Source organism: Acipenser ruthenus, chromosome 52, assembly GCF_902713425.1.
Source record: "Acipenser ruthenus chromosome 52, fAciRut3.2 maternal haplotype, whole genome shotgun sequence".
In the NCBI taxonomy this organism is placed as follows: domain Eukaryota; kingdom Metazoa; phylum Chordata; class Actinopteri; order Acipenseriformes; family Acipenseridae; genus Acipenser; species Acipenser ruthenus.
Window position 1 is genome coordinate 2,296,099 of NC_081240.1, and position 21,878 is coordinate 2,317,976.

The 21,878-nt window shown below is 40.3% G+C and overlaps 1 protein-coding gene across 1 annotated transcript; it reads left to right on the top strand.

The window, feature by feature from the left end:
* Positions 1–417: 417 nt before the first annotated feature.
* LOC117433064 (tripartite motif-containing protein 16-like) lies at positions 418–8,548 on the top strand. Its single transcript, XM_059016155.1, has 6 exons — positions 418–1,059; positions 3,624–3,719; positions 3,874–4,107; positions 4,262–4,421; positions 4,740–4,805; positions 6,079–8,548. The coding sequence occupies exons 1-6, from the start codon at positions 472–474 to the stop codon at positions 6,603–6,605; spliced, it is 1,671 nt and encodes a 556-aa protein (XP_058872138.1). The 5' UTR covers positions 418–471; the 3' UTR covers positions 6,606–8,548.
* Positions 8,549–21,878: the final 13,330 nt, after the last annotated feature.

Genomic DNA, 21,878 nt, shown 5'->3' on the forward strand with positions numbered 1-21,878 from the left:
GCCTTCCTCACAACCAGCCCTGATAGAACTGGGAATTGATTTTCAAAAGGAATTTGAAATTATTACTAATCGCAAAAAAATAAAGGAATTTAAAATAGAATTGGAATTGAAAAAAAGGAATTGACCCCAATGTTGAGCACAACCATAAACATAACTACAGGACGGGATTACTAATATTGTAGAGGATTTAGAAACATTTTGAAAGAATAAGCTGTGCTGAATCAATCTTTCATTCTTAAATGAGGGATGTAATGGAAAAAAGAGAGATAGGTGTGGAAGGGTTACTGCAACAGTCCCACTCACACCTCTCTCCTCCCCGCCCATCTCACACTGATTCAGCAGTTTCTGCTCAGCCTGCTTGTCTAAACTGGTCTTAGTGCAAAACCCTGCCTCTTAGAGCTTTACACAACACCAGGAAATCAGCACAGTTAAGTTTGTTTGTTGTGAAATCTCTGTCTCACTGCTGCAGAAATGGCAGAAGCAACTATTCTAGTAGCGCATGACCAGTTTAGCTGTCCAGTGTGTCTGGAGCTATTGAAGGACCCGGTCGCTATTCCATGTGGACACAGTTACTGTATGGGGTGTATTAAGAACTGCTGGGATCAGACTGATCATACAGGTGTCTACAGCTGCCCCCAGTGCAGAGAGACCTTTACCCCAAGGCCTGTTCTGCGCAGAAACAATGTTCTGGCTGAAGTTGTGGAGAAATTAAAGAAGACAGGACTCAATCCTCCTCCTGCTCAAAGTTATGCTGGACCTGGAGATGTGCCGTGTGATTTCTGCACTGGGAGAAAGTTCAAAGCTGTGAAATCCTGTTTGACGTGCCTGGCCTCTTTCTGTGAAACACACGTCAATCCACACTATGAGGGTGCTGCTTTCAAGAGGCACAAGCTGATGAATGCAATAGGAAATTTGGAGCAGAAGCTTTGTGCTGAACACCAAAAGGTTTTGGAGGTCTTCTGTAGAACGGATCAGATGTGTATTTGCTGGTTGTGTACAGACGAGGATCACAAGAGCCATGATACAGTCTCAGCTAAGAAAGAAAGGACAGGCAAACAGGTAAGGGTTTGAACCATTTCTTTGTAGCTGTCCTTGAAAATAAGAATTCCCAGGGATATTTAACATGTTTACTAGGTTATACAACTAGGTTAACATTAGATCAGATTACAATTTTATATTAAGAGCTATTTAAAGAGCTATAGGTTTTTTAATTTCTGTACCTAAACTATTATGTACTAAAATGATTTTCAGGGTGTCACTCCAGGAGCAGTCTCCCTGACACCTCCTCTCTAGACTTGGGTGGGATTAAAATTCCCTAAACTTGTTCCCTATTCCTTCCAGTGCTAGAGATTTTGGTTAACACACACAGTGATCCGAGATACATTTTTCCTTTTGTGCTTTTCTCACCCTGGTTAACACACACAGTCGTGAGGATCCTACAGCAACACACTCCTCCCCAGACATTCTGTATCCCTGCTTGTAGAACCAAGAAACTGGCTTTTCAGACCCCTTTTAAAGGCATCTGTCCAGGGCTAATTTATAATCAATTAATCAATTTACACCCAGCCACATTCCACATCTGGATTTGAATATGCCCTGCCATATCTAGCACAATCTTGATTATCAAAAACATTATTTACAATCAAACAAAAACACACTGTTTACATGTGCATGACCTCAGCCCTGCCTCACAGGGTAAGAAGGATTTGTTCAGCTATTTTGTGGTGCATTGGAATTTGTAGTGAAAAATAAGCATGATTTATATTCCTTGTGATTTTTATATGTGTCTTGCAACGGTTTCATTGTTTAAGATATTTTAGTTTATTTGGTAAAACTGTTTAAAAATAACATTCCTAGCAAAGTCAAGCACCTAATTTAGTGACACGTTTGCATCTATCTGCACTGGCAGAGCTGCTGTGCCCATGCCTTTAAAAGTGACACATACGCATCTATCTGCACTGGCAGAGCTGCTGTGCCCGTGCCTTTAAAAGTGACACATACACATCTATCTGCACTGGCAGAGCTGCTGTCCCCTTGCCTTTAAAAGTGACACATACGCATCTATCTGCACTGGCAGAGCTGCTGTGCCCGTGCCTTTAAAAGTGACACATACGCATCTATCTGCACTGGCAGAGCTGCTGTGCCCATGCCTTTAAAAGTGACACATACGCATCTATCTGCACTGGCAGAGCTGCTGTGCCCGTGCCTTTAAAAGTGACACATACGCATCTATCTGCACTGGCAGAGCTGCTGTGCCCGTGCCTTTAAAAGTGACACATACGCATCTATCTCTACTGGCAGAGCTGCTGTGCCCGTGCCACAGTGAGAGGTGTGTTTTTGGGAGGCTTGCTTGTACACTTAAAACATTTGATCTTTCAATTTATAACCAGCATCTAGCTGAGAAGAATTGTTTTTATTGGTAAAGTGTATAATCTTTTATATATATATATAAAAATACATATATATATATATATATATATATCTTTTTTTTTAATTATGAAGGCTCAATGTAAGTAAAGGGAATAACTCAAATCCAAGTAGCTGAATTTGGTGTGTTAAAACACATTTTTACATGATTATAAAATATATGTTTAAGTTAATGTAAATGTAATAATCTATTTGGAATTGTTTGTTGAAATCGAACATTTTGTTTGAACACTCTAATACTACCTTCTTTTGTTTGATCTCTTCCACAGTGAAATCCTTCTGGTCATGGGAGCATTATTCTGGCGTTTCTGTGTGTTTAGGCATTGTTTTTTTTGCATTTCACCACAATGTGCAATTCTGTTTTATATTCCACGAGTGTGTGAATCCTCCCTATTGAACTGTAATATAGCTTTAAATCCCACAAGCAAGAACAACCCTCCGATTCTAATTGTAATCTCATTTAAAATCTCACAAGCCTCTACAATCCTCCAATAGAAATGTAGGAATTTGCTGACAATCAGTATCAATGTGAGATGCAAGTCAGGAAGGAGGGGCATTGCCTGACTGTGCTGGGAAAGGGTTTTATTTTTTTATTTTATTTTTTTAGGTTTTAGGTTTTTTTATTGCATTTTTTTTATTGGGAAAGGGGTGAAGTCAGTGTGAATTGCGTAACCCTTTCCAGTGTTTTTCCTGTGTTTATTGGGTATACACTGATTTCATTGTTTTGTATCAGGTCTGTTTTATCTGTGCTTACTGGTCAAAACCAAAAATCAAAAACCCTAAATATACATTAAAGAGAAAGTTGCTTCAGTTACCAAGGTGCTTGACAAAACAGATGTGTAATACATGCTAGATAAGCCATCATTCACTGTTACTAGCATGAAACAGTATCATCTAGTGGACAGTTACTGTGGATCAAATGTCCTTTTGTATTGCTGACACAAATTTTGTCTGATCTAGTCTGTGCTATAGATGTCTACGGCTTGCAAATGGAACTGAAGAGCAAATTCTATTTGAGAACCACTCAGAATTATTGCAAACATTGTAACGCGGTAAGGGGACAAGAAAAATATATATTTGCCCTCAAATTATTCTGTCAGTTTAATAGCAAACTTAAACAGGCCTGTGCTGGGTGTTACAGGATATCACTCAATGCCCCATCAGAAATGTCACTGTGTCACTGTTTTTCTACACAGAAGCAGCTGGGAGAGACACAGACAGAAATACAACAGAGAATCCAGGAGAGAGTGAAAGTAGTGGAGGAGATGAAACAGGCTGTGGAGTCACTGAAAGTGGGTATTGACTATTATTATTATTATTATTATTAATAATAATAATAATAATAATAATAATAATAATAGCAAATGGACTGGAACACATCTGCAGAGTGATGTGTTGTTGATATCAATTCTAACCATGTCTCCTCTACTGTGTTCTTTCACTCAGAGATCTGCATGCATAGAAATAAAGGAAAGTGAGAAGATCTTTACTGAGCTGATCCGATCGATTGAGAAGATCCACACTGAGGTTATTGAGCTGATTGGAGATAACGAGAAAGTTGTAGTGAATCAGGCTGAAGGACTCATAAAGAAACTGGAGCAGGAGATTGCTGAGTTAAGCAGGAGAAATGCTGAGCTGAAACAGCTTTCAGAGACAGAGGATCACATCCATTTTCTACAGGTAACATCACTGCTTGTTAGAAAATCTCAAGTCCATAACTGGGATGGTTTCAGACAGACCTCTCCAATTGAATGAATCCTTGCTTTTCAACAGGAATGTTTTGGGCCCCATTCTGTTTCACTGAAAACTCATTTTCTCCACTTTCCTGTTGTAGAATTTCCAGTCTCTCTGTGCCCCTCCTGAAGCTGGAGACTTACCCAGCGTTACTGTCAATACAGGCATCTCTTTTGGGGCTGTGAGGAAAGCTGTATCTGACCTTAAAGACCATATTGAGGACTTCTGCAAGAGGGAATTAGTCAAAATAACTAAAACAGGTTGGTGTGAAAAAGATTCCTTTGGTAGAGATTTTTCAAATAGGCCATGGCTTGAGGAGGGACAGGACTTGTAAGACATTGATAAAGACCTCTTGCAGATTGTTGGCTATATGAATATTGCAGATGTTTTATTTCAAATGATTTCCCCAGGTTGAAACGCCCCTCCTCATTTACAGTGACATCCTGAGTGATGATAGCAGGAAGGAAGAGAGTTTCTAAAGACATTACATGAGAAAACAACACAATAGTATTCAAACAGAGACAGAGGGATTCACACATTAAAGAACACATTCTATGTTTCTCTTTTTTTCTACTCAGTGAATGAAGTTGCAGTTGACAGTCTTCAGCCTCCAGAGCCAAGGAAAAGAGCTGAGCTTATAAACTGTAAGTTTGTTTTCACTGAAACATTTGATTGAAAGAAGTGTCTCTCCATTGTGAGAAGAGCTAACACTACAGAACATGGAGCTTGGAGCTTGAGGGCAGCAATTATTATTATTATTTATTAGTAATTGTGAACCCATTAATCTACACTCCTCTCCAACTAGTATTGGGACAGATTCATACATGCAGAATGACTGGGGGAGGGGCATTTGTTGCCTGATTTTTCCACTCAGACCTTTCTCTCCCTAAATATCTTGGTATCCCTGAATAGATAATCATCCCATTGTTTAATACATGTACAATGCATGTAAAATCAGTTGTGGGGTAAAATGAACAGCTATCCCTCACAGTCATCCTGTGGTGGTAGTAAATATATATTGGAGCATCACTGCATTTGTGGGATGGATTGCTCATTAAAATATTAGACAGATATTTGAAGAGTGGATGATATTCTATTGAAGATATTTAGTAAGCAAGGGGTCTGAGTGGGTAAAATGGCAACACATACCCTGTAGGAACATTAAGTTAACTATATTTTTATGCAAAGTTGCAGATGATTAGTACTAATTGAAGAAGTAAGAATTATACATCAAATCTATTGATTATCAACCCTAAACATCACAGTCTAAATATACTTGTCTATAAAATAACAGGAAGCAGGCAGAAGGCAGCATGGAGGAGGGAGCAGGTGGGAGGGAGGAGGGAGGATGGAGCAGGGAGCATAGAGGAGCAGGGAGGAGGGAACAGAGAGGAGTGAGGAGGGAGCGTTGATGAGGGAGCAGGGAGGAGGGAGCATATAAGAGGAAGCATGGAGGAGAGAGGAGAGAGCATGGAGGATGGAGCATGTAGGAGGAAGGAATGAGCATATAGGAGGGAGCTGGGATTTTTTGGATGATATTCTATTCAGTATATTTAGTAAGCAAGGGGTCAGTCATTCTGCATGTATTCTGCTTGCATGTTGGAGGGGCATATATAATATTTTACAATGCATATCATCATTACTTTGTGCATTGATTGCCAGCTGCAAAATGAATTCACACAAACTCACTCAAAATAATACAAACAATTCTATTACTTCCTTCTGTACCTTTGTACTTCAATGCAGCTTCTGTTTTTAAGTTATAGCCTTATGTCAGAAACAGTCTTTATAAAAAGACTTTGCTATAATATGTATTTATCAGTGTGTATTTTTGTTGGTTCAGTACCATTCAAATCTAGTGGAGATTTTCTCAGTGATTTGACTTTCTAACCGTCTCTCCTCTACCTGTCCTGTCAGATTCATGTCAGCTCACACTGGACCCCAACACAGCATATAGAGAGATTTGTCTGTCTGAAGGGAACAGAAAGGTGACATGGGGAGAGATCCAGCGATATCCTGATCACCCAGAGAGATTTGACAGCTGGGAACAAGTGCTTTGCAGAGAGGGTTTGTCTGGGACTCGCTGTTACTGGGAGATTGAGTGGAGTGGGGGAGGGGCTTTTATAGGAGTCACATATAAAGGAATCAACAGGAAAGGAGGGGATGCTTCCTGTGGCCTTGGTTTCAATGACAAGTCCTGGAGTTTGTACTGCTCTGGTTCGAGTTACACTGCCTGGCACAATAACAATCAAACTGCAATAACTGCCCCCTGCTACCCCAGAATAGGAGTGTATCTGGACTTTAATGCTGGCACTCTGTCATTTTATGGAGTCTCTGACACAATGATGCTCTTGCACAGATTCAAAAACACATTCACTGAGCCGCTCTATCCTGGGTTTTGGATTGGTTCTGATTCCCCTGTAACAATCTGCCAGCTGAATTAGACTGTTTTGTATTTTAAGAAAACCTTTGTATTGAACTCCCTGTCTGTCCTCTCCACTACTTGGGGGAATGTTCAATCTAACACAACTTTGTATGAAAGTTAGGGGGTAAAATGGAGCCATGTGCAGAGTGAAACAAGGTGAATTATTTGTTTTTACACTGGGGCTGAGGCAGTCTCATTTTTACTGTTTAATCTCGGTCAGGTTAGTGTTTTTGTAATTGTAAACACTCACAACTGGACAGTTGTTTCAGCATAAAATGTTCAATAAGTCCTGAGTATTTATTGATTACAAACACATAAATAGCACCAAGTGGCAGACTTAGTTGGCATCTCTGCACAGTGCTAAAATTCCCACAGCAAGTACTGATAAGTATCTCGTAAGGTGATTGTAGCTCACTAAATAATTCCAGAATGTGTACCTATATTGCACTTCTAGTGGCTACATAGGTCTCAAATGTGCAGTTTTGAAAAACAGGACGGGCAAGATTCTCAGAAAAACATGTTCTTGTTTTGAATGGGATTTTGTCTATCAAATGGATATTTATAGATATTTACAGTATCTATCTGAACTATTTGGGATTTAGGTAAATCTGGCAAATCTATAAATCCTGGGGCTTCATACATACCTTTATACGGGCAATTAATGGGTAAAAGATGCCTTTTCCTCATGCTATTTTTTCATTATTATTCTTTTATTGGATTTCTGGGGGTGTTTGGTTAATTACTCTAACAAGCACATAATTAGGTGCATTTGGTCTACTCGTTAGGCAGTTTAACATTTTTATTGTATTTTTAGTACTTATTTTAACAATAATGTGAGTGAAATATCATCACAAGAAAGAAGACATTTCCATGGATCTCACATGACTGAGATTCTTTCCTGTATTACACAGGATGTGAAACATTATTTCGTTCAGTATCATGTATTTTATTGAACTTGTTTACTACATATTTGTACACTGTTACAATCCACTGTCACCATTATATTCTTACATTACATTGAATCTACCTGGCTTCATCTACTGCTTGAGGAGTAATAAATACTGAAGACTGCAACTTTATTTCCTTGAAGAAACCCACATTCCAATGAATTCAAACCAGCAAGGCAGTCTTATTAAACCCTGATTGAGATTGGTGACAGCAATCCTGCTATCATATCTGTGATCTGACAGGAGACTGATACTAATAGATGTGTTGTTTCTAATCACACAGTACATATATCCAATAGGTTTAATAAACAATACTGTACTTTATTTTTATTAGCTTGTTTGTCTCAGATGAAATCTAGATTCCAAGGGTCTGTGTTTGAGTGTATGTATGTGTGCATGTGTGTATGCAATTGTGAATGTATGTATGTGTATGTATGTATAAATGTGTGTATATATGTGTGTAAGTGAAGTCAGGTGTGTATTGTGAGACTGGGGGGAGGAAGAGAAATAAAAGGTAGTGCAGGAGGAGTTACAAAAGACTACATCCCCCAGATTGCCACAGGAGGGAGCCAGGATGAGTCACCTGGCTCCAATCTGTAATAATTATCAGTTATGCAATTAGCAGGCAGGTATATATCTTGTAACAATTGTAAGTTGCCCTGGATGAGGGCGTCTGCTAATAAATAAATAATAATAATAAAATATAAGACAGGACTAATGTTTGTTCAGGGCAGTCTCCAGTCTGTGTGAAGCAAGGCTGACTCGAAGAAGAAACCTGTGTTAAAAAGGTAGAATGAAGACCTTTTTGTTGTGTGTTTAGTTCAGAAAATTTTGTGTTAAAGTGTTGTTTTGACTGGTAATTGGCTTAGCCGTCCAATGGTGAGTAAGGGAATTGATGGAAAGTGTTTAGTGAGTGCTCCAAAATGGAGTTAGAATTTGTTTTCTGTTTGTTTTATTTTCCAATATTTCTGTACAATTTAATAAATCCTGCACAAAAGTGCTGAAAACTTTTAAATCCTGTGTCTGGGTGTGAACATGTGGGTTGCCGTGGGTAGTGATAGGGTGATGCAGGTGCTCCAAACAAGGACAAACACAGAGTTCACAGTTCATTTTCTTTCTTTTAATATCCTTGACTGGGTTTAAATGATAAAGCTGGCTCTACCCAACAATGGATATTGCCAGCGCCAAAAACAAGGGGTTGCAGTCCCCAAATAATAATCACAAAACGCAGACACAACACGAACACAGACACGTCTCCGGACAATGAGTGCTCTCAGTGCAGGTGCGGTGCTGGAAACAGTGGTGCTGGTTAAGTGCAGGTGCGGTGAAGTCTGGGTGAATCACTGGCCCCAGGCTGCAGCTCCCAGATCCGTGCTTAATTAGTCTGGCAATGACAAAACACACACGGTTGCAAAACAAACCAAAACTCAACTCTCGCTCCAAACAGTCCTCATTTCCTCCCATCAACCACAACAAAGGAACAGATTACGGCATCACGTCCCCCTAAAGTACCCTCAGCCCCGCCCCCTCCGATAGCTAGTTCAATCACGTCTCCTCCAATTCATGAATGAAACTTTGCTTACCGTACTAGGGCGGGGATTCCTGGTACCGTGACGCCGTCCCTTTCCTGAATGGCTGGCTTCCAACTGCCTCCGGAATGAACTGCCCAACTAGTCAGTACGGGGCATGCAATTCCTGCTGTACAGTGCTCTCACAGGTCGAGAGAGAGATTGTTGATTCAGATTCATTCGCTCTCTGTCACATTAGTTCTGCATTAATAGGGCCAAACGCACCCGAGTGAAGTAATATCTTTCACAGTATGTGTGTGTGTGTGTGTGTATCTGTATATATTGTGATATAGCACCTTTCCTCTTGGCTACTATGATGCTGTATGGGGATGTAGTGTGGGGGTACCAGATACATGAAACCAAGCAAAGGATATATTTGAACGCTGTTGTGTGTTTATTTTGAATACATGTCACAAGTGACCATATGCCTGTGTTTAATTTTTTTCCCCCCTGCACGTATTAATTAGTAGTGTGTGAATATTTTATTTTGATCATTCTTTCCTTTTTTCATATTTTTCTGTTTGTTTTGCACTGTGTTTTGCTGTGTTGATTATTAATTGTCTATTTAGTTTGGTGCACAGGTGAAATGGAGTTGGGAATCACAGTATATATTTGTTGTGTTTGTTAATCACAAGCACTGTGCACACGGACCTCAAATCATACCCCAAACAATTGGCAGGTACCTATACACACCTGGAAAAAGAAGGGTTATGGAGTATAAAAAGGTGAGGAACTAAGAGACAGGAGCTTTGGAACTAGGAAGAATCTGAAACAAAAAGGACGAGAATAGGTACAGCGAGTGGCTGGGATTTCTTTGGGCAAGGACAGTGTCAGGTTTTTTTTTTTGTGGACTCACTCGGGGAGGACCGCGGGACTTGGTGATTGAAGACAATTGAAACGAGGTACTGACAATATTTTTTTTGTTCGTTTGTTTACATCTGAGGTTAATCGGGAAGCTTCCCTGTGAACTTTGTTATAAGAACATAAGAAAGTTTACAAATGAGAGGAGGCCATTCAGCCCATCTTGCTGGTTTGGTTGTTAGTAGCTTATTGATCCCAGAATCTCATCAAGCAGCTTCTTGAAGGATCCCAGGGTGTCAGCTTCAACAACATTACTGGGGAGTTGGTTCCAGACCTTCACAATTCTCTGTGTAAAAAAGTGCCTCCTATTTTCTGTTCTAAATGCCCCTTTATCTAATCTCCATTTGTGACCCCTGGTCCTTGTTTCTTTTTTCAGGTCAAAAAAGTCCCCTGGGTCGACATTGTCTATACCTTTTAGGATTTTGAATGTTTGAATCAGATCGCCACGTAGTCTTCTTTGTTCAAGACTGAATAGATTCAATTCTTCTAGCCTGTCTGCATATGACATGTCTTTTAAACCCGGGATAATTTTGGATGCTCTTCTTTGCACTCTTTCTAGAGCAGCAATATCCTTTTTTGTAACAAGGTGACCAGAACTAAACACAATATTCTAGGTGAGGTCTTACTAATGCATTGTAAAGTTTTAACATTACTTCCCTTGATTTAAATTTAACACTTCTCACAATATATCCGAGCATCTTGTTAGCCTATTTTAAAGCTTCCCCACATTGTCTAGATGAAGACATTTCTGAGTCAACATTAACTCCTAGGTCTTTTTCATAGTTCCCTTCTTCAATTTCAGTATCTCCCATATGATATTCATAATGCACATTTTTATTTCCTGCATGCAATACTCAGCCTTTTTTTACGGGAATAGTGTACTTATCCGGTCTACTAGAAGACAAAGATTTTTAGAGACCTTGTCATATGGAATTTTTGGTTTTGTTTTCATGTTTTTATTGTCTGTGTACCTTCCTCTTTTTAAACTCCGGTGGTTGTTGTATGGGATTACCGTGAGGAACTAAGGGTTATGTCTGCAAGCAGGAAAGTATAATTTTACATTTTTTTTCCTCAAGCTTGTGTTTTAGTGTTTTTTTTCTTTTATTGTTATTAAATTGAATTTACCTGAGATTAGTTGCTACTACCCTTATTTCTTAAAGTTCTGAGTACTTGCACTGGATCAATACAGTTGAGGGTGAAGGTTGCGGGCTCCCAGTGGTGGACAGTTCCAGTCTGTGAGCGGTAGCACCTTCTCTGAATTCTGGATACTTGCTGGGTCTGCGCAGCAGAGCGGGGGCCGGACAGACAGCACGTGGGAGCAGTAACTACTACCTGTGAGACGGCAGCATATCACCGCGGGGCTCAGGGCGGAGTAAGGAGAGAGACGTGGTCAAGCAAGTGCCGGCAGGGAAGTAAACCAGCTTGCGCTGGACTACCATAGTAGCTATAGTGGTGATTTACTTTGCGTTCATTCCCTGAAGGTTGTTCTTGCTTGTCCCTTCCAGGTTCCCCCTGGGATCTCTCCTTACGTCTTCAGCTGGAGCACAGCACCTTATTGGGAGGGTGCTGGGGACAGGGGCCCTAAGAGGAGGTCTGGACCAGGGAGTGGATGACGTATGGTCATCCGGTTACGCCTTGGACTACCAGTTTAGGACTGAGGGGTTAGAGTGTATAATTGCCATCTGTTCTTGTGTGTGTTTTTTTTAATTTTTTAATTTTTTAATTTTTTTTTTTTTTTAGTATTTGGTTGCGTTATTCAGGCTTCTCCTCGTGAGAGCTGGAGAAAATGAAAGATTGTTATATCGAGAAACTATCTAGCCTAAATAGTGAATAAAGCAACTTTTAAAATCTAAAATACTTACCTATGCTGTGTGTGTTAACTCCTGGGGAATAAAAAAAGAACCTGGTTACGAAGAGAATTATAATTTCACCTTTTTGGAAGGACCTTGACCTTAACAAAACAATGTGGTGTAGTCGACAATAAGTCTTTCTTAGAACGTCTTTTTAGTAATTCTTTGTAAATCTTATTAGCTGTAACTTGGCCGGTGATATTTTTATACAGGAGTCAGGCTTTCTTTATCTGAACCTTTTAAAACTATCTCCTATTTAAAGAGCCTACCTAACTTTTATTTTATTATTATTATTATTATTTATTTCTTAGCAGACGCCCTTATCCAGGGCGACTTACAATTGTTACAAGATATCACATTATTTTTACATACAATTACCCATTTATACAGTTGGGTTTTTTACTGGAGCAATCTAGGTAAAGTACCTTGCTCAAGGGTACAGCAACAGTGTCCCCACCGGGGATTGAACCCACGACCCTCCGGTCAAGAGTCCAGAGCCCAAACCACTACTCCACACTGCTGCCCTCAGATTGCAACACAAATACCCTATGACTAACCTCAGGACAGCTCAGCCATTCCCCTGTGCACTCGAAAAATTCACAAAGCTTTTTGCAGAGGCCTGTTTGATACACTCCCAGTTGTTTCCATCTCCACTGCTGCTGGCCCATGCAGCTTAGTCCCAGCGCACACAGAGAACCAGACTGACTGTGAGCGAGGTGTTTATTAGTTCCAGCTGAAGTGCTGCTCCAATCAGGCAAGTCCTGATTGCATTCTGTGGGTCTACAAACCATTACCATATATTCAACACAGCTGTGTTGCATTGAACTATAGAGTTGCAGAACAGTGGCTACTAGTGGTCAGCCATGTGGTACTGCATCTAATCACTAACAGGGTTTAAGAGAGTGCCTGAGGGAATAAGGCCCTGTCCAGCTGTAGGCTAATATATCTGCCTTGAACCACCCTGTTACAGTATGTGGGTATGTATGTGTAACGGGGTGAGATCTGTACTGGCTGACGTATGCATGATATTGTAGGGGTCAATCAGCGCGATGACACAAAGAGGTTGGGTGAGGGTGTGTTCTCTCCCTTTCTCTGAGTGGTCGGGAGGCGGACCTTGTGGGGGTGCCTGACCTATAAAAATGGTGCTTTGTTATTCCTCAGCCCCTCCCATCTAGGAAGAATAACAGTGACAGTCCTGGTCGTGAGGGTCTGGAGAAAACCACAAAGGGACAGGCAAACAAGGCTGAGGAAGACAGCCAACCCGGAGAAGAAAATAAATAAAATAATCTGAATCAGGACGTGTAGTGTAGTTTAGCGGGGAAACCCTGGGCAACCCCATATAGTATAGTAGGGGAATAACAAAGCGCATGCTGAAGACCCGAGCCGTGTGGGTAGAGACGGTGGCGGGACGCTGCAAGAGCAGCACCTTTTATTTTGTAGTTTTATTACTGTGTTTTATTTTCCTTTTTACTTTCGCCCTTTTGTTTGTACTGTTATTTTGAGCACCAGCGTGTGCACCGCTGGTGAACGGCCAACCTTTTACCAGTGCTGCTATTGGGTTGTGCTCTGGAGACAGTGCTACAGTGCCACCTTGTGGCGTAAATAAATCAGTGGGCCAAGTGGCGTTTTAAACTATAGTTCTGTCTGGTGTCCAGTGAATTGCCACACCCTCCCGCAGTATGTCTGACACATGATTAATAAAATCAATACAGTAATGCATCGCATGTCCGACTGCAGAGTGACCAGAATAAGGGTGGATATGTAAAAAGGTGGATAAATGAGTCTAATTTAAATACCATTATACACAGCTGTAACAATTACTATATTCACAAAATTATTGATTTGAGATTCAGCTTTTATTAGGGAGCTCCCCTAAATCCCTTCTTTAGAAAGATACAGGGTATTAATGCTTGTGAGAGTAGTTGTCTGCAGTGTGGATGCATGCATTCTCTGCTGAGTGACAGGCAGGAGATCTCTGAACTAATCTTCTCTGTTCAATAATAAACTAATGTTGCTGAAGAGATTGATCATGGCGGATATCTGACAGGCGGATAAGTGATGGATTGATGTATTAAATTGGAAGTTGAGGGACAAGGTCAAAGTTGTTAAAGGATCGTCTCACGTATAATTAGTTTCCAAACTGACCTATTTCGGTTTGTCTGGAAACACAATCTGAAAACCTTTTGAATTCCCATCACACTTCAGTGAAAAAGAGCTCAGCTCTTAGTTATTACTGCAAAAGAAGAAGTGTAATTGAAAGCCAGAGAAACACACTTAGAGGAGCTTGTTTGATTTTGCTTTGCAAGGTCTGTAGAATTCTTATTTTAAAATGTCATGCATTTAATAGGGGTATAATTAATTTACAAAGTGACATTAACCCTTTGCGGTCAATTTATTCAGCGCCTGTCAGGTGCGTCAGGTCCAATTTATTTTCACACGCGCTGTTTAAAAGTAATTTTATTCAAAGTAAAACAAGTTTAAAAGTCTCTGCAGATCAACAGGACACTCAGTACTGCTTCTCCAGCCCCACTTCTTGTTCGCTGTATTTATCACATACCTCATCATAGTCGTGCATACTGATAAATCATCTCCTGATCACTCATTTTATCACCAAACTCCTCAATAATGTTATTCAAGTCATTACGCTCTTACTATAACATCTCAAAAAGCTTGGCAAATGTCTGCAATATTCTTTGAGTGCTGGATGCGGAAGCAGCTGTCTTGTTTGTTTGTCCATGTTATGTCTGTGGTGCCGAGGCGATGTGTATTGTTCAGATCAGCCCCTTTTTATGGGCTTCTCTCAGTTTCTATCAGCCTCACTCGGCCATTGAGTGCTTTTTTCTGCTATTTCCAGAGAAAAAATGACTAGAGACCTGTGCTTAATGTCTTTTGGACCTCAAAGGGTTAACAGTACCCTTCCTATGATATGACGGCCTTATTGAAATTGCTGTGTGGAATCTGTTAAACTCATTGTTAAACTTGGTACGTTGGGCAGCACTGAGCAATTGTTTTTGAGAACGTACCAGGTACGTCCAATAGCAAGGGGTTAAACGTTTCACTAAGTTATTTATTGTAGCCCTCACATTAAGTGGTGCACTGCAGACTCTATGTACAGTATGTATTTAAATGCTTGTTCACCTTGTATTACTGACTAGCACATGTGATATGCATTCTGGGAGCTGTAGTTCAAACAGGAACGCGTGTCTATGTGATTGCATTGTTTACAGGTTCCCCCAGAACTACAGATCCCAGTGGCCTGATGTCACTTAGACACAGTTTTGCTGACCCAATCAGCAACGGCTCGTGTAACAAGCATACTTTTTCAGGGGTGGGATTCCTTGCTGAGAGCATTTTAAAAAGTCCTGGATGCTAGTTTGTTATCATTTTATTATTAATAACTCAGGAACCGTGTAACAGGGGGGCAGGAGGAGATCTGTGCTGACTATCTGGCGCATACATGGTACCGCAGGAAGGGGGCAGCAGCCTCGTAGATCCACTTGTCAGTCATGGCCGTTACACGGAGAGGTGGTGAAGAGGGTGTGTTGGCTTTCCCTCTCTCTGAGTGGCTGAGAGGCGGGCCTTGGGGGATTGCTCAGCCCATAAGTACTGCGCACGATTATGCATTTGGGTGGCCGTGATTGGGAATATACAGAGATGCTGGCTGAGAAGGCCAGTGTAAACCTAGACCAGACAGGAATGCCAGTGGTTGGACCGAGCGACCAAAATAGGCAAGCACGGCTGAGGATGACAGCCAGCCTAGAGAAAGAAAATAATATAGAAAATAAATTGTTACGTATCGGAGGGAATGTGTCTGAGTAGAAGGGGAACCAGTTTACACAATAGTGTTCAGTGGAACTGCATCTGTGTTTCACTGTGGCAGGATGGCTTGCAGTGGTGAGGTGTGGTGACGTCACGGACCAGGAAGTAATAGAAACCAAAACAGTGGATGGGAGGGTGAAACTGAACGCAATGGCGTTCAGCTGATTTTATTAAATCATAAACCAAAAGATTTAAACAAACAAAACACAAAACAAAAAGGCGCGTTGGCCAAACAAATAAACAGAAACAAGTATATTTACATATAGCAATTGTTCTTAACTGTTTTCTCTCTCTCCTCGCTCTCTCTGCTCCCAGTACTCTCCTCTGTATACTCAACCCCGCAGCACGGACAGCTGCAGGTTCTTATTCTCTGGCCGAGGGGTTAACTAGCTGTTAATTATCTTATTACCCCTCGGCCACAGTCTGCACGAGTTTAGTAAGGATGCGTGACTGTCAGCTAGTTAAATAATCAGTAGCTGATCAGCCACACATCCTCAGGAGGCTGTGTGGTCCAGTGGTTAAAGAAATGTGCTTGTAACCAGGAGGTCCCCGGTTCAAATCCCACCTCAGCCACTGACTCATTGTGTGACCCTGAGCAAGTCACTTAACCTCATTGTGCTCTGTCTTTCGGGTGAGACGTAATTGTAAGTGACTCTGCAGCTGATGCATAGTTCACACACCCTAGTCTCTGTAAGTCGCCTTGGATAAAACAAATAACTCACGAGTTTTTAAAAAATACAAAAACAATAAGAAATACGCGGCGCTGTTAACCGCGCCGCAAACAATAATATAAATAATAATAAATAAATATATAGGGGCAGGACACTCCGCCACAGGCACATACATGTAACAGGTGGACTGCAACAGGTAGGATTGTAGGACCCAGGGGAATCCTGTCTGTAAACACATTGGCTTCCTTATTTTTAATTTCTGTTTCTTGTTATCATTGACTAATTGTTTTATTGGCAATTTGGGAGAGTTATATAAACCTACCGCTTTGTCGAACTATATTCAAACACTTCCTGATTCGAGATATTGCATTGTTTAGTTTTCTGTGTAGTTTTGTGTTTGTTTCTTATTGTGGATTTGTTGTTTATTATGTTGTAATTTGTAGGGTAAGGCTGGGTGATTCTGTGTCCCTGCTGTGTTTGCCTGCAGTAAATATTGTTTTCCTACTTTCTGGTATGTTATTGTAAAGTATTTTAAGCATGGTTTGATTCCTGGGGAAGTATTGTGGGTTGTATATCTTTTTTATTATTGTATTTAATAATGGCAATATAGTTAAGCATGCAATGATTGATGGGCTTAAAGTACTCATGTATTTTTACAAGACTTTAAGGACGTGTGCAATAAAAAATCAGCTATGTCGTTATTTATTCTGCATCAATAAATGTATAGGCACAGCGTCTGAAGTAGGGGAATATATCGGAGAATATGGCACAACCGCGACTCTGCCTAGAGAAGGCCGTCCGCCAAAACTCAGTAACCAGGTAAGGAGGGCATTAGTCAGAGAAGCAACCAAGAGGCCATTGGTAACTTTGAAGGAGCTGGAGAGATCCACAGCTGAGATGGGAGAAACCGTCCATGGGACATGTGGGCTTTATGGAAGAGTGGCGAGAAGAAAGCCATTGCTGAAAAAAACCCATATCTAATCCCATTTGGATTTTGCCAAAAGTCATGTGGGAGACACAGCAAACATGTAGAAAAAGGTTCTCTGTTCTGATGAGACCGAAATTGAACTTTTTGGCCTTAGCGCAAAACGCTATGTGTGGCGCAAAGCCAGCACTGCTCATCACCCTGAGAACACCATCCCCACGGTGAAGCATGGTGGTGGCAGCATCATGGTATGGGGATGCTTTTCATCGGCAGGGACTGGGAAACTGGTCAGGATTGAGGGCAAGATGGATGGAGCCAAATACAGGGAAATTCTAGAGGAAAACCTGTTTCAGTCTGCAAGAGACATGGGACTGGGGCGGAGGTTTACCTTCCAGCAGGACAATGACCCTAAACACACAGCCAAAGCTACACTGGAGTGGTTTAAAAACAAGAACTTCCAGCTTGACAGAGCTTGAGCAATTTTGCCAAGAAGAATGGGCAAAAATTGCATGATCCAGATGTGCAAAGCTGGTAGAGACTTACCCAAAAAGACTCACAGCTGTAATTGCTGCCAAAGGTGCTTCTACCAAGTATTGACTCAGGGGGGTGTATACTTATGCAACCAACAAATGTCTTTTTTTTGTTTAATTAACTTTTGCGTCACAGTAAAAAATATTTTGCACCTTCAAAGTGTTAAGTATGTTGTGTAAATCAAATGGTAACAATCCCAATTAAATCCATTTAAATTCCAGGTTGTAACACTACAAAATGTGAAAAAGTCCAAGGGGGGTGAATACTTATGCAAGGCACTGTACATAATTAAATACAGCGTCCGTCTCTCTGGGCTTCCTGTTTCATTTGTGTGTCTATAGTGCTACCTGATTCTCCCACAAGCAAAACAAACTGGCTAGAAAAAAGGCTTGTTTGAGTCTCGTTTTCCATGGTAAATGTGTTATTTATTAACACACAGTTGAGATCAGATTATTGACAGTGTCACAAGCTGCCGGAGCAGGATTGTGATAGAGACGGCTTGTTTTGAGTCTCTTGTTTTCCATGGTAAATGTGTTATTTATTAACACAGTTGAGATCATATTATTGACAGTGTCACAAGCTGCCGGAGCAGGATTGTGATAGAGATGGCTTGTTTTGAGTCTCTTGTTTTCCATGGTAAATGTGTTATTTATTAACACAGTTGAGATCAGATTATTGACAGTGTCACAAGCTGCCGGAGCAGGATTGTGATAGAGACAGCTTGGTGCCTCGTCTTGTGGGTTACCTCTTTGTTTTATTAAGAATGTTCTTTTTGAAATCTTGGATTTCTGTTGATTTATAGCAGAAGATTGACAAGCAGTCAAATAGACCCCATCTCTCTCCATGGTTATGTGTTTAATTAAAATGATTTCATTAAGTGTGTAAAATATTTGAAAACCATGTGTTGCATTACAGTTTGGATTTCCAGGAGTTGTTGGAGCTGTTGACCACACACAACCCGTGTGTGTGGTCTGCAAAACCCGCCGTGTACCCCCCCTATACCATTGTTGATAGAGGGGCGGCTCTTTTGTTTATTTTACAAATAAAGCACAGATTTTTGGGAGATATCCTGTTTGGACAATCATTTCATTACCACCTACCACTTGCAACTGACCACAACTGCACACACATCTGCATTCACTTTCAGAGGTAACATAAGGATCTGACTTACATTAACAGGCGTGGGTATAATTCTATCAATTCTCAGATGGTGGTGACCATGACCTAAGAATACGCAACGTGGTAGCAAGATGGGCGGACAGTACACACAATGCTCGAATTTTGGACAACAGTCGCCTAAAATTTAATTTTGAGGAAGGCTTGTATTGTGGAGTCCTCTTGGGTGACAATGGTTATCCTTTGCGGGGGTATCTTCTGACATCTGCAAGAACCCATATAGAAAGAGTTTTGGGAATTTTAAAACAACGTTTTGCTTGTCTCTGCTTTGGTTTGCGCACCAGTCCAGTAAGAGCCAGCAACATCATTGTTGCATGTGCGGTTCTTCATAACCTTGCTCTCGACTAGGATGAACCATCTGTTCCACATCCAGGAAGACACTCACCACACCCTGGACATTTTGACACTATTATGATCTGACCAGGACTGGTATTCCGAAGAAGTATTATAAATACTTCTAAATCACTTCTAAAGAGACCTAGGGAAGACATTTATTGTACCACGTTAAACATGTCACACTTGCTTGTGCCTTTTATAAAAATGTCAATGTAAAAAACAAACTACAGGATTTGGTAGCCCATATCTTCTCTATGATAAATACTATGGTACACACTGTGGGGTAACATAAACCCTGCAACCCCACCCCCGGGTCTCCAGGAGGAAGGCAAGCAATTTGCCGATCCTAATTTCAATTTTGTGGCCAATATATGTTTTAAACAAAGTCCTTACTGCACCTGAAAAGCAAAGTCCAATCAAACAAAACCAGGTGCGTAGATCTCCAAATGCATGAAGTAATTAAAAGTCCAAAATGAAGAGTGCTATTTGAAGAGTGACGATATAAAAACCTACAAAATCGAAATTATGCGAAAAAATTTATAGAACAAGCAAAAAAGTTGAGAGTGCAAAAAGTTCTGAGTGCAAACGTTTCTTTCACATGACCATCCTCAGTGCTAGCAAATGAAGAACACCTGAGTATTTGAGATGTTAATTCAATTAAAGATAAATATCAGATGTCAGGTGTTCAATTAAAGACAAAACAACATGTACACAGACCGATTAATATGTTAATATATTGGTAGACATTAGAGGGAATATATTACTAAATACTATTACAAATTTTCATTATAGGACAAGTTATAATGTAATTAAGTATAGTGTAATTAATTATCAAATAAACATTAATGATATATAGAATACAAAAGCAATAAAAAAATATAATAATTCTATTTTTATAGGTAACATGATAATCCAAGTTTTTCATTAATACCTTCTGGCTGTACTGTCTTGAGATAGAAGATCAATTTTGCTTCACATTGAAGTATTTTTTTTATTATTATTTATTAAAGTCACCCCCTCTACGAGACTGAAATAATCTTTGTATACCACAAAATTTTAAGTCAGAAATGGAATGACTTACCTCTGCAAAATGTCTCGGCAGGGGCGAGTGCACCTCTTTCCTACGGATGGCACTTTTATGTTCATTAATTCACACCCGTAGTTGTCTTTTGGTTTTACCAACATATTGTAAGTTGCATGAGCAGGAATTTAAATAAACTATGCAATCTGATGTGCAGGTAATAACTTGTGAAATCTGGTGTTCTTTTTTAGTTACATGACTTGTAAAGATTTTAGTTTTAATATAATTGTCACAAGCTGCACATTTCCAACATGGAAAGAAATAGTTTATCACTGTACCCCAGTTTAAATTTTTAGCTGTATCTTTAAATTATTTATTTATTTAGCAGATGCCTTTATCCAAGGCGACTTACAGAGACTAGGGTGTGTGAACTATGCATCAACTGCAGAGTCACTTACAATTACGTCTCACCCGAAAGACAGAGCACAAGGAGGTTAAGTGACTTGCTCAGGGTCACACACAATGAGTCAGTGGCTGAGGTGGGATTTGAACTGGGGACCTCCTGGTTACAAGCCCTTTTCTTTAGCCACTGGACCACATAGCCTCCTCCTTTAAAAGAAGATCAGAGATATTTTGCTACCAATAGTATCAGTTGATAAAATATGCCAGTGTTGCTTAATAATATTTTTAATCTCATGACTTTGTGTAGTAAAAGTCGTGCAACAAATGGAAGAGAATTCTTTGTTATTCTTATTCACATGAGGATTTACATCTAAGTTTTGAACTCTAAAGAGAGCTTTTCTAACCAATCCTTTGGGTAATTCCTAGATAGAAACTGGTCATACATTTTGCTAGCTTCAGTGTCAAAATATTCAGATTTTAAAACAAATTTAAGTGGCAAAAATTGACCATAAGGAAGTCCCCTTTTGAGTGGTAGAAAGTATGACGTACAAAGAAGTTCTTGTAACGAAAAATAACACTCTTAAAATAGAATTAGCTTGCTGGATCAAATCCCTCAGATTTTGAGCCCCCTCTTCAGTTCCTGTTTGGTAGTACACCAAAAAAGCTTCATCCTCAGTACAGTACTAAAGATGGGATCAGCTAGTCCCCATATTTGTTCTGCAACTTTTTTTCGATGCAACTGGTACTAAGTTAGTACGCAGCTGGGGATGATCCCCAGATAGTACCGTACTAGCTAGTCTACAACTTAGTACGGAGCTCTGTACTAACTCTGCCAGTTTGTTGCAATTGACACAAAGGGACTTCTGCTGATGAGAGGGAAGACATTGTTTGAAAATAATAAAACAAATAGTACAGAGATTTGAAAGGTAGGTCCCTTGATTATAAGCTTTGTTTGAGTGTCTCTTCTGTGTAAAATGGTTTTAACTCATGAAATCAGCCCTGTAATAAATTAGTATTTCAGTAAGGTACACACCCTGTCTGATAACACTAGAACATGTCTAGTTCTCATAATATACAGCCTCCCCTGGACTGGAGGGACCACCCTTCACGTTCTCTTAGGGGGGGTGAGCAGTTCAGACTCTGTGCCTCAAGCTTGCCCTGAACTGGAGGGAAGAAAGCAGTTGG

What these genes read in the sequence shown, in the direction of transcription:
- LOC117433064 (XM_059016155.1), top strand. Translation starts at nt 472, where the DNA reads ATGGCAGAAGCAACTATTCTAGTAGCGCATGACCAGTTTAGCTGTCCA. An exon ending in AGGCTGTGGAGTCACTGAAA is followed by an intron (nt 3,720 to 3,873) that starts GTGGGTATTGAC and finishes TCTTTCACTCAG; the next exon opens with AGATCTGCATGCATAGAAAT. An exon ending in AAGAGCTGAGCTTATAAACT is followed by an intron (nt 4,806 to 6,078) that starts GTAAGTTTGTTT and finishes CTGTCCTGTCAG; the next exon opens with ATTCATGTCAGCTCACACTG.